General features: G+C 41.7%; 1 protein-coding gene across 1 annotated transcript; it reads left to right on the forward strand.

Annotated features, from left to right (window-relative positions):
• The first annotated feature begins 733 nt into the window (after nt 1-733).
• Nucleotides 734-10,283, forward strand: elac2 (elaC ribonuclease Z 2). Its single transcript, XM_070923302.1, has 24 exons — nt 734-1,074; nt 1,422-1,472; nt 1,563-1,633; nt 2,016-2,080; nt 2,168-2,225; nt 2,302-2,370; nt 2,458-2,586; nt 3,270-3,325; nt 3,410-3,468; nt 3,745-3,817; nt 3,897-4,009; nt 4,096-4,194; nt 4,287-4,425; nt 5,163-5,248; nt 5,541-5,662; nt 5,850-5,946; nt 6,664-6,802; nt 6,923-6,961; nt 7,063-7,172; nt 7,917-8,016; nt 8,119-8,239; nt 8,701-8,779; nt 9,103-9,247; nt 9,870-10,283. The coding sequence occupies exons 1-24, from the start codon at nt 734-736 to the stop codon at nt 10,119-10,121; spliced, it is 2,613 nt and encodes an 870-aa protein (XP_070779403.1). The 3' UTR covers nt 10,122-10,283.
• The last annotated feature ends 3,454 nt before the right edge of the window (nt 10,284-13,737 follow it).

A 13,737-nucleotide genomic window follows, 5' to 3' on the forward strand; every position in this document is an offset into this window, starting at 1 on the left:
AATAGTGCTGTGATAAGTTATTAAGATAAGTAAGTATACCTAGTGTTTGTCTATTAATATAGAAATATGATGTAGTACAACATAGTATAATATGGTACAGTATAATATCACATAGGATATAACATTAAATATAAGGTGGAATGTAGTAATATAGTATAATGTAATGCACGGTATAGTACAGCTATGCAATATAACAAAATATAAAATACACAGTATGGTATGAGCATAGTAAAATAGAATTAGAGTAGAATTAATAATAGTTTTATATTTTTGTATGTATACTATCTTATTGTTTATACCCTCTTTTTAATCTAATAAACATAATGTTTGGGATTATTTGATGGTTAAGAAATTGTATAAGAGCTGAATATGTGTAATATTACTTCAGGTGTTTTATTTTGTAGTAGTTTGTTGTTGTTAAAGCCCCCTTCAAGAAATATTTCTATCCCCGCCTCCCTTTCTCAAAACGCTGCTGTGATTGGTCCACAGGCCCTGCTAAATAATTCTACACACCAATGAGCGCTAAGACCGGTAAACGTCATCATTAGATGCCGGAAGAAGAGTCACATGTGTCAACCAACCTCCAAAGTCCTGCTGAATGAGCACCTAGCTACTATTAGGTAATGCAGTCTTTAAAAAAGCGCGTGGAAATGCGTGAGCAAGCATTATCTGGGTGCTTTTAGATGTAATTAACAGGTGCTGGTTATTTTAATTATTGGGTGACGTATTTATTATGAATACGGTCCATCTGAAGCTCAGGTCCTTCACATTCCTGTTTGTCAAAGGCAGAGCTCTCTCTGCTGGTCCTCCGGCTGTCGCACGCTGTGATTTTCGTTTCCACCGGACTGTTTTCCAGTTTTTCCGAACAATGGCTACTAACAACGACCCGGAGGCGAGACCGCCGCTGGGTTTGAAGAAAGCCAAGCAGAAGGAGCCGCTGCGGCGAGTGAAAATCAAAGAGAGCCGGAGCAAGCGAGGGGACGTTCACGGACCATCCACGGTGTACCTGCAGGTGGTCGGTGCTGGAAGCAGAGATAATGCTGCGTCACTGTATGTCTTCTCCGAGTACAACCGGTAAGTTATACAGAAATATGTCATGAGTGTCAGGAGCTTTTACTTTGAAACCAGGGCTGTGTAAGCCCCTTTCACGTGTCGCGTATATATTTGAGCTACAAAGTGTTGTAAGTTAAATTAAAGTGCTGTCTTTTTTAAAGAAAACGTGGCATGACTACATTAGCTGTGTAGTAACATGTAGTTTCTCAAAGAGCAGCTTATCAGCAGCTAAAAGACTTGTTTGTTTTTTTTGTTTAACTTCTCACTTTGCTGCAGTGATGTTCAAGTGTACTGTAGGGTGTGTCAGTACACTGTGACACGACTATTAGGCGTGGCCATATTTGCAACTTCCCGCCTCTCTGCTGCAGGTACCTGTTCAACTGTGGTGAAGGAACACAGAGACTCATGCAGGAACACAAGTAAGCTGGTTTAAACACACATTGTCATCATCTCATTCAGTCTGATGGACAAAGACAGAGAGAGCTCATATTCTTGTTTCCCTCTGACAGACTGAAAGCTGCTCGATTGGACAACATCTTCCTGACCAGACTGAGCTGGCAGAATGTGGGAGGTTTATCAGGTCGGTAACATCTGTCTGATGAATTAAACTCCCAAATCATCCATGTCAAAGCAGCTAGAATCAATACAAAGGCGTCGCTCGTAGTGACGAACCCACAGAGAATTATCAGCTGAATCTACAGCTTTAGAGTGAATTTCACCTCGTTTATCCATCAGGCCCACAACTTTACTGTTTTGGTTGACTGTCACTGCTCTCATAGCGTCGTTTATGGCAGGAAAAAGCTCTAAAAACTGAACTGTACACCACCCACAGACAAAGTTAGAGTCAGAAAGAAATTGGAGTTAAGTTATCAATTTAGACCGACATATATCACATAAATCATTTGCAGGTTTATAGAAAAACACAACAAATGTCTCTGATTTTCCGCATGTGTCCTCTGCAGGGATGATATTAACCCTGAAGGACACTGGTGTTCCAGAGTGTGTTCTCTCCGGACCTCCACAGCTGGTGAGAGACTCAGTCACACAGTATGAACACGTCTGCAGCAGGTTTTTAATGTCACATGTCTTCACTTCTCTTCTCTTTTCATTAAAGGAGAACTACCTGAGTGCCATCAAGTCCTTTTCTGGACCGCTGGAAGACATCAAGCTGTGTATGTTGAATTAACGAATTAGATAACTGCATTATTCCTTCAGTTCTGTGACGTTTACTGTATCTCACACCTCCAGCGGTTCGGCCGTACACTGAAGAGACTTACACGGACGATACAATGACAGTTTATCAAGTGCCAATATTTGGTGAGCTCATCTTTTAAAGTCTTCCCTGCTTTTTGATGCAAACACAGACTTCTTAAAGTGACTCTCTTTTCTGTCTTCACTCTCTAGCCAAGTTGAGGGGTGACGGCAGAAAGCTCTCCCCCAAGTCAGGCAGGAGCAGCCCCTCTCCAAGGCCTCCCTCTCCCAGGATGGACGACATCCACACCAACAGCCGCGCAGACAACCCCGGCAGTCCAGGTGAGTCCAGAAGCCGACTAGTCCTCTAAGTCGGGGAGCCGCTGGAGGAAATCCTGAACCTTGATCGCAATCCCTGTTTGTCAAAATGATCTGGTACTTTGAGGAGTTAACAGATTAGTTCTCCACCAACTGGGTCAACATTTATTTTCAACCTGGCAGCTGCACGATTGTGTCTCGGCCAACTAGAGCCAATGAAGTTTACATATTTGTGCTTCCTTCACCTGCAAGAAATCTCATACTTTATACTGCTTTCGTGTTTTAATACGCAGGTCATTCACACAAAAACAAGAGTAAGAGTCTTCAGTCATGTTAGCTGCTCTGCGGGTCTGTTGTTTGGCACAGCAATGCTTTAAGCTAAATGCTAACGTCGGCATGCTAACATGCTCACAGGGACAATGCTAACATGCTGATGTTTAGCAGGTATAATGTTTATCACGTTCATCTTAGTTTGGCGTGTTAGCATGCTAACATTTGCTGAGTAATACTAAACACAAAGCATGTCATTAGTTCTGCAGGTATTTGGTGTTAAACACATTTTAAAGTTTGAGCTAACTGAAGTGAAGCAGCTACATTCAGCCGGATTTAAGGCGTTGGTGTGTTTTCAGTGTCAGAATGAGGGACGCTGCCTTGTCCACGTACGTTACAGAAGTGTTGATCAGTTGTTTGCTTCTAATATCTTGCAGGTGAAAACCGAAAAGCAACTAATGATACGTCTTTGGTGGTTTCCTTCATATGTAAGGTAGGAAACGCGTCATCCTGTGATTGATGCACACGTGAAAGGAACTTTATCTGACATTCTTCTTCTTCTTCTGTGCTTTTACAGCTTCACCCCAAGAAAGGAAATTTCTTAGTTGCTCAGGCCAGAGACCTCGGTCTGCCTGTGTAAGTTATTGATCTTTTAATGAGGATAAGATGCATCTGGTATGGTGCGTTTTCTGAATTCACTGATTTCATTGCGTCATATTATATTATGTATAAACCAGTAATGTAACTGTAACTAACATTTATATGTTGATTATTTTTCTTTTGAATAATCAATTAATTGTTTTTTTCTCCAACCGATCATTTCAGCACTACATTAGTTTATTTTAGCATTTTAAATGTTTTGCAGCTGCAGTTCAGAAACTTTAACTGTTATGAAACCTTTTCTCTCCACAGGGGCACGGCAGCGATCGGTCCGCTCATAGCGGCTCTGAAGGACGGGAAAATCGTCACGTATGAAGGAAAAGAGGTGAAAGTCTGATATGACGTCCCTTGTTAGGCAGCAGCTCTGATCTGTATTTGCTGACAGTTTTTCTGTCGTCTTGTAGATCCGGCCGGAGCAGGTTTGTACTCCCACTGACCCAGGACCAGTCTTTATTATCGTCGAGTGTCCGTCTGAGGAGTTTGTGGAAGCTGTTTGCACCAATCGGCAGCTGAGAAGGTAGTAACTCATTCATGTTTGTTTCTTAATCTGAACTAAAATGAATAAAAAAAATGTATTAAAATTTAGTCTGTCACACTCTGTAGATACCAAACAGGAGGGACCGAGGACCCTATTGCATTGGTAGTCCACATGAGTCCAGAGTCTGTTTTGAAAACCGATGAATACAAAAAGTGGATGGAGAGGTTCGTGTTCTCCCACTTTGAGACCAGACTCCATAGAGAATCCTGCTTGTTTTAATGTACCGAGGCTGAGAGTTTCCTCTGTGTTTCTGTAGGTTTCCATCCACAACAGAACACCTGATCCTTAATGAACACGTCTGTACGGTCCACAACATCAGAAGTCACAAGATTCAAGCCCAGCTGAACATGATTCACCCAGAGATCTTTCCAGAACTGAAGTCTTACAAAACAAAGGTAAGGCTGATGTTAAGACGTGATCCTTCCAGTGAGCGCTGATATGAACCCTAAGACTATTCTCAGCATGCTTTTGTATAACTATTCACATCGCATCACATCACATTACTTTATTTCTGTAAATTGTGCTGCAGATTCGGGGTTTGGTTTTTCTAATTTTATGAAACTTTTTGTCAATTACTTGATTCGTCAATTGACAGAAATTAATGTACAAAAATTCTAAAAATCAATGAATTGTTTAAACATTCACTGGTTCCAGCGTCTCCAACATTGTCATTTACTGCTTTTCTCTGTTTTTTACTGTTGTAAACAAAATATTTTTGGGTTTTGGCGGTTGTATGTTTGTATGTTTGTAATCGACAGCGTGGACGTTTTTTTTACAATTTTCTGATATTTTATCGTGACATTAATTGGAAAATAATCGGTAGATTCCACATTATTAGTATGTTTCTAATCTGTCACTTTACACATATTATATATTATACAATACTTTTTCTCTGCTTAGTAAACTTGTGAGAGTTTACCACTTTAAATAATCTATAAGCATTTCCATTTGCTGTATTATGTTTCATATACAGTTTTTTTTTTTTACTCCAGTATTGACTGCAGTGTCTCTCTGTAACTATATTTCTACTTTGCAGAGTTCACAAAGTGATAAATGAAGTATGGTGCATGAAAAGTGTTTATAAGAAAACATCAAAACGCTGTCTTTTTTTTGTGCGTATGTTGTTGCCCAGGAGCCTCAGGCTGCCCTTCACGTCCCCAACGTCAGAGCCGAGTGTCTGCTCAAGTTCCAGCTCAGACCCGTAATGGAGTGGCAAAGGTTAGTTTGTCCTTCAATCCCCCCAATTTAGCCAACGTTACTCTGCTGCTCCGAGCGCTGCCTTGTCACGGAAAACAATCTGGAATGGACCGTTGCACTCAGCCGCTTTCTTCTTCTTGCTTCTTTTTTAACCTCGTCTTACAAGTGTCAGTGTTTTTTCTTCGCTGTTTCTGTCAAGTACTCTGGAGGCGCATCAAGGTCAGATGTGTGCAGAATCCCAGTTTCCCCCCGCCAGTGTTTTTGCAGGCAGTGGTGTGTGTCTTCTTGACTCTTCTTGTGTTTCGTTCGTTAGAGATGCGATCCCCTCCTGCAACGCTGAGGAGTTTGTGAAAGAGGCTTCTGAGGTCTCAAACTTTCTGGAAGAAGTGGACAAGTGCAGGAAGATTTGCTCCACTGACGCTGCAGAGCTTTCTGGTGAGTTCTCAACCCAGAGGGATGTTTTTTAGTTTTTAAGACAAAACAAATAAAACGTACTTTTAAGTGGATGGTCCTTCAGTGACATTCAGTGTGAAAAAGGGATATTATCGGGTCCAATTTTAATTCAATTCTCTTATTTGCATTACTTCAGTGATTGTAGAAATATTGTTGTTTTCTGCTGCAGGACGAGGAGAAAAATACCCAGAGGTGGTTTTCATGGGAACAGGATCAGCTCTTCCAATGAAGATCAGAAACGTCAGTGGCACTTTAGTTAACATCAGGTATGGATCTCCGCTTTCCACACAAACCTGCAGGCAGGTAGATTGTAAAGAGATCATTTTTTAAAATTCTGTTAATTTGTTTTGAGTTAATTGTTATTTAGTTAAAACTTAAAACTTATTTCTTATAACAATGTTACCGTAACCGTTTTAGAGAGGCATAGATCCACTTTGGAGGATGTAGTTTGTGCTGCTGTTGAACTGTTACACTGACAGGTGTTTCTTATTTCGCCTTCCTTCCTTGATGACAGAAACACCTGTCAGTATAACAATTCAACTCATACAGTTGAATCACCAACAAACATTATAACCTTCATGAAGGAGGACTTCTAGCAGGGCTGCATTGGTTTTAGCCAGGTGTACCTAATAAACTGGCAACTGAATGTATCCTAAATGTCTTGTACATTATATCCCTAAAATTCATCCTGACTGTTTTGTATTACTTGAAACTTCTGGATCTTCACTGTCATTTAAAATAAGGTTGCTTCACCAGAAAACAGGAGCTTGTAAAGATGGACTCCTGGTGCAGATCTGTAGAAACTGAAACAGTGACCCTTAATAAATAATGGCGTGTAAGTCCTTTTCTGTCCAAATGTGGCTGTTTTTGTGTATGCACTCGTTCAGTGTGTTTGCACTCGATCAGTGTGTTTGCACTCGTTCAGCGTGTGTCCTGTGTTGATTCCCTCCTCAAGTCCATTTCCTGTTTGTACCTGTATGCAGCCCGAGTCAGTCAGTCCTGCTGGACTGTGGAGAGGGGACCTTCGGGCAGCTCTGCAGACACTACGGGGACGATGTGGACGATGCTCTGTCCAAGATCTCAACCGTCTTCATCTCCCACATGCATGCTGACCACCACACAGTGAGCAGCTACACACGATGATGTCCATGTTGTGGTTTAACGTGTGAAATACCAGATTATCTCAGTATATAAAGTGAGCTGCTTCAAACCAGGACGCTGATATCCGTGTCTTTGTCTCAGGGGCTGCTGATGTTGCTGTATCAGAGGGAGAGAGCGCTGGTATGTAAAAGAAAAGTAAATCTTATTATACATTTAATGTTGCATGAACACAAATAATTATTCATTAAACAGAAAACTGAACTTAAGTGTTTGTCTCGTAGACAACGTTGGGGAAGCCGTTCAGCCCCGTCTACCTGGTGGCTCCGGTCCAAATCATGACGTGGCTCAAACAGTATCATTATTACTGTGAGGAGATCCTCAGTCACATCAAGTACGTGAACACAAAGACATCTTCGGATAACAGAAACTCCACCTTTATGCTGCTAGACTGTGTGTGTGTGTTCAGTTTGAAAATGATAGAAATCTAATGTAAAGTTTAGTTTGGTCTCTTGATTTTGACATCAGTGTAATAAAGTACTGTGATTTTTCTACTCACTGGATCAACCAAAGACAGACTTCTGTATCACGGTACATATTTAGGTTTAGTGCATAAGTAAAAGATTTATCCACATCATCAGTCCTCTACTTCACATCCCGAAATACGTTATATGTTATGACTATAGTGATGTTACAATGCTAGCATAATAACATTCGCATATTTAGCATTTTTTGCACTCTTTTAGTTCAAAACACAGCTTAGTCTAAGTAAAACCAAGTCTGACAAAATCCAGCTTAGACTGATGATAAACTCTGAGCTGATCTTTACAAAGTCTGACATGTCTTAAACTGCCACGGTGTACAGTCGTGGAAGTACTCAGTACTAGTACAACTATACAAAAAATACAAGTAAAAGTACAGACTCATTATTAGCAAAATGTAAAATATAACTTTTGATATTTAATTTGACCTGTTTGGGCCTCAAACAGGTATTTAAATAAAACCGTTTGAGAAGATTAACCAGTTTAATCTTTAACACTGCAGTGTGTTTCATAATCTTATAGTTAGTAACTACAGCTGTCAGATGAATGAAGGGAAGGCGTCATCGTCTTTTAATGTCGCCTGTTTCGTGTTTCAGTTTCGTCCCCAACAGATTTCTGAGCGACGGTGCCGAGGCGCCCGAGCCGAGGACGAAGTCGCTCATCCAGGCGCTGCTGAAGAGGAATGATCTGGAAAAGGTCTGCAGCTGTTTCAACATCTCATCCTTCAATGTGAAAGACGTCACAGTTTTTTTTAAAGTTACTTATCATGTTGTTTCGGTGTGTGTGTGTGTGTGTCAGTTTCAGACGTGCATAGTGCGTCACTGTAAGAACGCCTTCGCCTGCAGCTTCACCCACCAGTCAGGCTGGAAACTGGCCTTTTCTGGCGACACCATGCCCTGCGATGCCTTCGTACACATCGGTTAGTCCCACTCGGAATGATGAAAGTCCACATTTCACCGAAGCGTATCTACACTGACGTACTGTACATAACAGCAAATTGAGCGTACGCTTTCAATATTGCAGAGATTCATATAAGGTCATCTAAGTGTAGCTTGACTACACGGTTTGTTCTGAATAATTTATCCGATATTTCTTAATGCTTTCGATCACTCTCGTAGCTGGCAGGCTCTTCTAATGGTTCCTGCGGGATCCCACTTCATTGACTCTTCTTAAATTGCTTGACTGGATTCAGTCCAAGCAAAGCCTCCCACAGACAGCGAGTATATCCCATGACTGTTCATTATAGATGGCTCGGCTCACCAGACGAACGGGGCGTGCCGATTCTTGATTACGCCGACTACCTGATTGATTTCCTGTGGGACAGGAAGAGGCTGTAAGTGCTTCTCTGTGAGTTTGGCCTCTGATTTGGCTTTTTTGCAGGAAGGAGTGCAACCTTACTAATCCACGAGGCCACGCTGGAAGATGGGATGGAGGAGGAAGCTGTCGAGAAAAGACACAGGTGAGTAAAAATAAACGGTGTCACAACCCAGCTCGGCAGGGCTTTAATGTCCTTTATGCTAATTAGTGAAATGCAGCAGTTAAAGTTCCTTCAGCCAACAAAAGAAATGCACTTTATCGGCTGCTTGACGTTGCAGTTATTTCTGAGTGCATTGTTAAATTTCTTTACTCTCCACAGATATTGACATTGATTTTTGCACCTCTTTTATGGCGTCAGAGTGAGCGTCTGTCTTCACAAAAACATCCTTTATGTCAAAAAAGCAGCTTTTGTGAGGAAGAAGTGCAACGTAAATCTCCGACTTTATGCTTCGTGTTTTCTGACAGCACAACCTCCCAGGCCATCGGCATCGGCATGAGGATGAACGCCGAGTTCATCATGCTGAACCACTTCAGCCAGCGTTACGCCAAGATCCCTCTTTTCAGCGAAGACTCCACCGACAGAGTGGGGATATCGTTCGACCACATGAGGGTGAGTCTAACTTCAGTCGCGTGTAATATCTTAATCACCGCTGAGTGGATGTATTCAATAACTCCTGACAGCTGTCTTACGCTGCAGAAATCTTGTTCTTGTCTGTATGATTGCACCTGAATGCATCATTTGAAGTTTTCTAAACTAGTGTTAGGTTTATACAGTATCTAGGGCTTTTAATAGAGAACATGTTATTATGTCCGTGGCTGGTATCAAATGATAAGATTCTTTATCTTGTTTTAATTCATCTTTAATCAAATAATTCCTAATTCTTTTAGACATTACATTGCAATTGTTTAGCTGACGCTTTTATCCAAAGTGACTTACTTTAGGTGTCTGTAACACATATTGTATGGACGGCTGTGCTTGACGGAGCGGCCGGTCTCTGCTTCCTCCTCAGTCACATCCGGACGTCACGTCATTCCACTCGTTCAACTGTATTTTGATGTTTGAAAGGAATAAATAATAAATACAGTGTCCAAACTCAGCTCAGAAATAAACAGGCTGCTTTATTTGTTTAGCTCCTTTCAAAAACAAAGTAATTCAAAGTTCACATAAGATATAAAATGGCCTTAAAACAACACAAACACAAGGAAATATATATTTTCTCCTCTTTGCTCAGATTCACTTCGGGGACTTTAAAATCCTCCCCAGGCTCATTCCCGCACTTAAAACCCTCTTCGCTGAGGAGATCGGTGAGATGGAGGAGAGAAGAGAGAGGAGGGAGCTGAGACATCCAAGAGGAGGCGGCTCTGAGGCGAACATGGAGGCGAACACGACGAGCGGAGCCGCCGACGTGGCCCGAGGTGCCAAAAGAGACCAGGAGGAGGCAGCGAAGCGCAGCGTCGAGACCAAGAGGCTGAAGACCAGCTGAAGCCCGGAGCTCAGAGAAAAGGACTTTAACTGAGAGCATCCTGACTTCTTTTATTTAATGAACTCGAGATTTTTATTTGGCTTGTTTGGTTTAATTGAAGAAAACACTTGTATAGTTCTTGCATTGCAGTGTACAAAGCTAAGCTGTGAATATAGGTTTTGTTTTTCATTAAACAGGATAAAAGAATACCACACAAGTAGTAGTTCTTTCATACAGTTATCATTCATACAGACTGTGTTCGCAGTATTTCACTGTGAATCAGCGGTTCAGACCTTCTGCAACCTCATCGGATGAACTCATCCGACACCAGACACATTTTCAGTCTATTTCAAATAAGATTTTATTTAACGCTATTAATTACAATACATGTATTTGTTTTATACAAGACATGGTGATCCCCTCTCTTTCCATATAGTGTCATTATCAGGTAAAATCTGTAATTTGTCCAATTATTTCTTTGTTAGTTCTATTATTTAACAGGGACAATATAGTACATTAATGATGCAACAGATGTGTTCACTGCAGGGCGTCGTACGTGGCGCCTCTGTCTCCAGTTAGGCTTTTAAACTCGGGTTAAAACAGCTCAACGATAATCCAATAAAACGGATTCAGGATATCGAACAATACTCCCATCATCCTCAGGTGTACTTTGAGTTTAGAGTTAATAAGCAAATGTTAGTATGCTAACAGGTTAACCTAATATGTTGAACATGGTAAATATACCTGCATGTTAGCATTATCACTGTTAGCATGCTGACATTAGCATCTAGCTCAATAAACGCTAACTTGCAGCCTCACAGGGCCTCCAGCATGATGTTTCAGTAGGTTTATCTTCTACTGTTAACAAGCTGTTTTGACGCCTCTGCTCACTCGCTAACTAGTTTCCACAGCAGGGGGTGTTCAGGTGTGACCCCTGAGTCAGGTTGGTGGGAGGTGTGTCCTGTGCAGGTTTCAGAGCTGCTACATCCTGGTTCAGAAACACTCAAAATCTAAACTGCTGGTGTTGCAGCAGTGAAACGTGGTTTTTACTGGGCTTCTCCGGCTCCACTTCCTCTTCAAAAATGTGTGTGCATTGATGTGATGGAACATTTTATCTCTGAGCTGCAGAAGAGGCCTAAGACGACCACAGTAACCGTACCATTGATGTTCCACTTCAGTCCACGTGGGGGCTTCAGTGAGCCATCAGAGTTTACATCAGCCAGTTACTGGGGCATTCAGGAAAAAGGAAATCAGCCAACATGGTAATCATGCTATGAAAAGTGACTTATTATCGTTCGCCACTTGAGGGAGCGGTGGCTGCAGGAATCCCTTCAGTTCACAGCGAGGAGGAGGAGGAGGAGGAGGAGGAGGACTGAGGATTTCAGCCATTAGAGGGGTCAGGTGTTTTGTAATTGTTAAAACCATTAGGAGACGCTGAAGATAACGGCTCAGTCTCTCAGTATGGGGGTTGCTGTGGTGTGGCTCGTTACTGTAGCCTTTTGATTGGACATATGCCGTCCACATACAGTGTCTGTAGGCACGGATGAACTTTGATTTCAGAGGCTGACCTTTCAATTATAGAGAAGAAGAAGAAGAAGAAGGAGCCCTCAGGGACAACATTCACCAGTGCCTTGTTTTCCACTTTTCTTGCATTACGATTTGAACTCCCTGTTTATATTAAAATGGTCAAATTGACTATGAGCTATGGTTCCACTCTAAATTCAACACCAAAGGTTAAACTGCCTTCAACACTGAGAGGATCCCCCTCTCCCTTCAGATAAGACAGGTGCCAGAACTCTGCAGTAAATGTGAGTTTTCAGAGATTAGTGGGTTGAGCGGTGGGCCGGCCATTAGCCTATTTTCTGGAGTGTGAAGCAGTGAGATGAAGATGCATAGCTCCAGAGCCTGGAGCCATTTAGGGGCCTTTGCTGCCACCGAGGCTGCCTCTGTCAGAGGAGGCATGAACGATAAGCAGGAAGGGGGCAGAAGTAGTTTCTCACACCAGCAAAATGGTGGATTGATAAATGTAATCATCACTTCGCCAGCAATGCACCACCGCAAATGAATATTGAAGGCACAATTCAAATGTAGATGTCATGGTTCCTTTAAGAAAACCACTTCAGGGGTCAAGCATACCAGGACTTACCTCTGGTTTCTTACAATTTAGGACTGTATTTTTATAGTTTGGGCCATCGTGTGTTGGTTAGGCTGACAATGTACTCGTCAAAGTAATTGCTGAGTTCTGGGAACACGGCGACATTGATAAAACAAAGTCTGTCGTGACAAGAAACACAAGCAGTCAGACATCAGTTTATACAGATTATTACTTTATTTGGAGGTAAAACTGAAATTGTCGAGTCAAAGCTGAACCAAGAAGTGGGTCTCTAAACTGTGAACAGACAGTTTAGGTCATGATTTTACCGTTTCTTGACGTTAAGTTTGGCTAACCTGGGCGTCTTGTCGCCGTGCTCACCAGTGAACTGTGCTGTTTCTTCTATCTGGAGTCTTTGTCGATGATGCTTCGCCGTGCCGCTCAATCTGAAGCTTTCTGGCTTTTCTCATGTATCAACAGCAATTCCCATAAAATGTTTTAAGCTGTCTTTAAACCGCAGCTTTGGACAAACGACTTGGTTCAACCCAATACACCCGATACCCAATACACCCCCCCCACAAAACAGCGTGGCTCCAGGGAGAGCAGTGTCGGTCGGTCCAGACTGAAACGTCTCAACAACTATTGGATGGATTTCCATGAAATGATGTTTATGGTCCCCAGAGGATGAAATCTACTGACTTTGGTCTTTAATCTGTTCTTTTAGTGCCACCAGCAGGTCAAAGTTTTCACTTATTCAGAGAAATATTCACTGAGAATAAATATTCAACATGCAAAACAGAGCAGGAAATTACAAATCCCTTTACTGATTTGAATAATTTATTTGACTTCAGTTCAAAGATTTGTTGATTTTCTTCTAAGTTAAATGATCACATCATGTTAGTGGCTGATCATAACAGCGTTAATAACGCCGTGATGTTTGGTTCTGTGGATCTCAAGGCCTTGAAATAAGACGCTTTGGACAGTGAGCGGAGTGACAATGATGATTCAGTATACTGTAGTCTCAAGATTGGTTTATATGTAGCCTACTGAACACCTCAGGGGCAGTTTAAATGCTGTTATCCCCACAAATGAAATGTCATTGTATTGGTTGGAGGCAGATATCATAAAATCTGGAAATATCACCTGAGTTGAGTGAGAAAATATGACTTTTTGTAATATGGGTGAATAGGCCTTTTAGCATCAGCAGGCTGCCACCTCTGGAAAAACCAGCATTTACTTTGGATGGTGTATTGTTTCTTCTATTGCAGATATTTGTGAATATGGGTTAGCTCCTCAAGGGATTCTTTTTTTAAATTAAGGCTAATAGGAAAAAATCTCTGCCATCTCTGGAAGTCATTAAAATATAACATCATCAAACTAACTGGCACCTGCGTTATTCACGTTTGTCATTGTTTATTTGGTGTGGAACGAAGGGAGACAGATCCGAGCAGAGCAGGACGGCACCAATCAGATACACCTCCTCCACCTGAATCGTCCGCTTCAATCCAAAGTCAATTATGCAGCCGGCTCACCTCTCTTCACATT

The sequence above is a fragment of the Enoplosus armatus genome, chromosome 17 (genome assembly GCF_043641665.1).
Source record: "Enoplosus armatus isolate fEnoArm2 chromosome 17, fEnoArm2.hap1, whole genome shotgun sequence".
NCBI classification, from domain to species: Eukaryota; Metazoa; Chordata; class Actinopteri; order Centrarchiformes; family Enoplosidae; genus Enoplosus; species Enoplosus armatus.

Bases quoted from the DNA above. Each gene is read 5' to 3' on its own strand.
- elac2 (XM_070923302.1), top strand. From the start codon at position 734: ATGAATACGGTCCATCTGAAGCTCAGGTCCTTCACATTCCTGTTTGTC. The intron at 4,195-4,286 runs GTTCGTGTTCTC...GTGTTTCTGTAG, and splicing joins TACAAAAAGTGGATGGAGAG to GTTTCCATCCACAACAGAAC. The intron at 9,248-9,869 runs GTGAGTCTAACT...CTCTTTGCTCAG, and splicing joins TATCGTTCGACCACATGAGG to ATTCACTTCGGGGACTTTAA.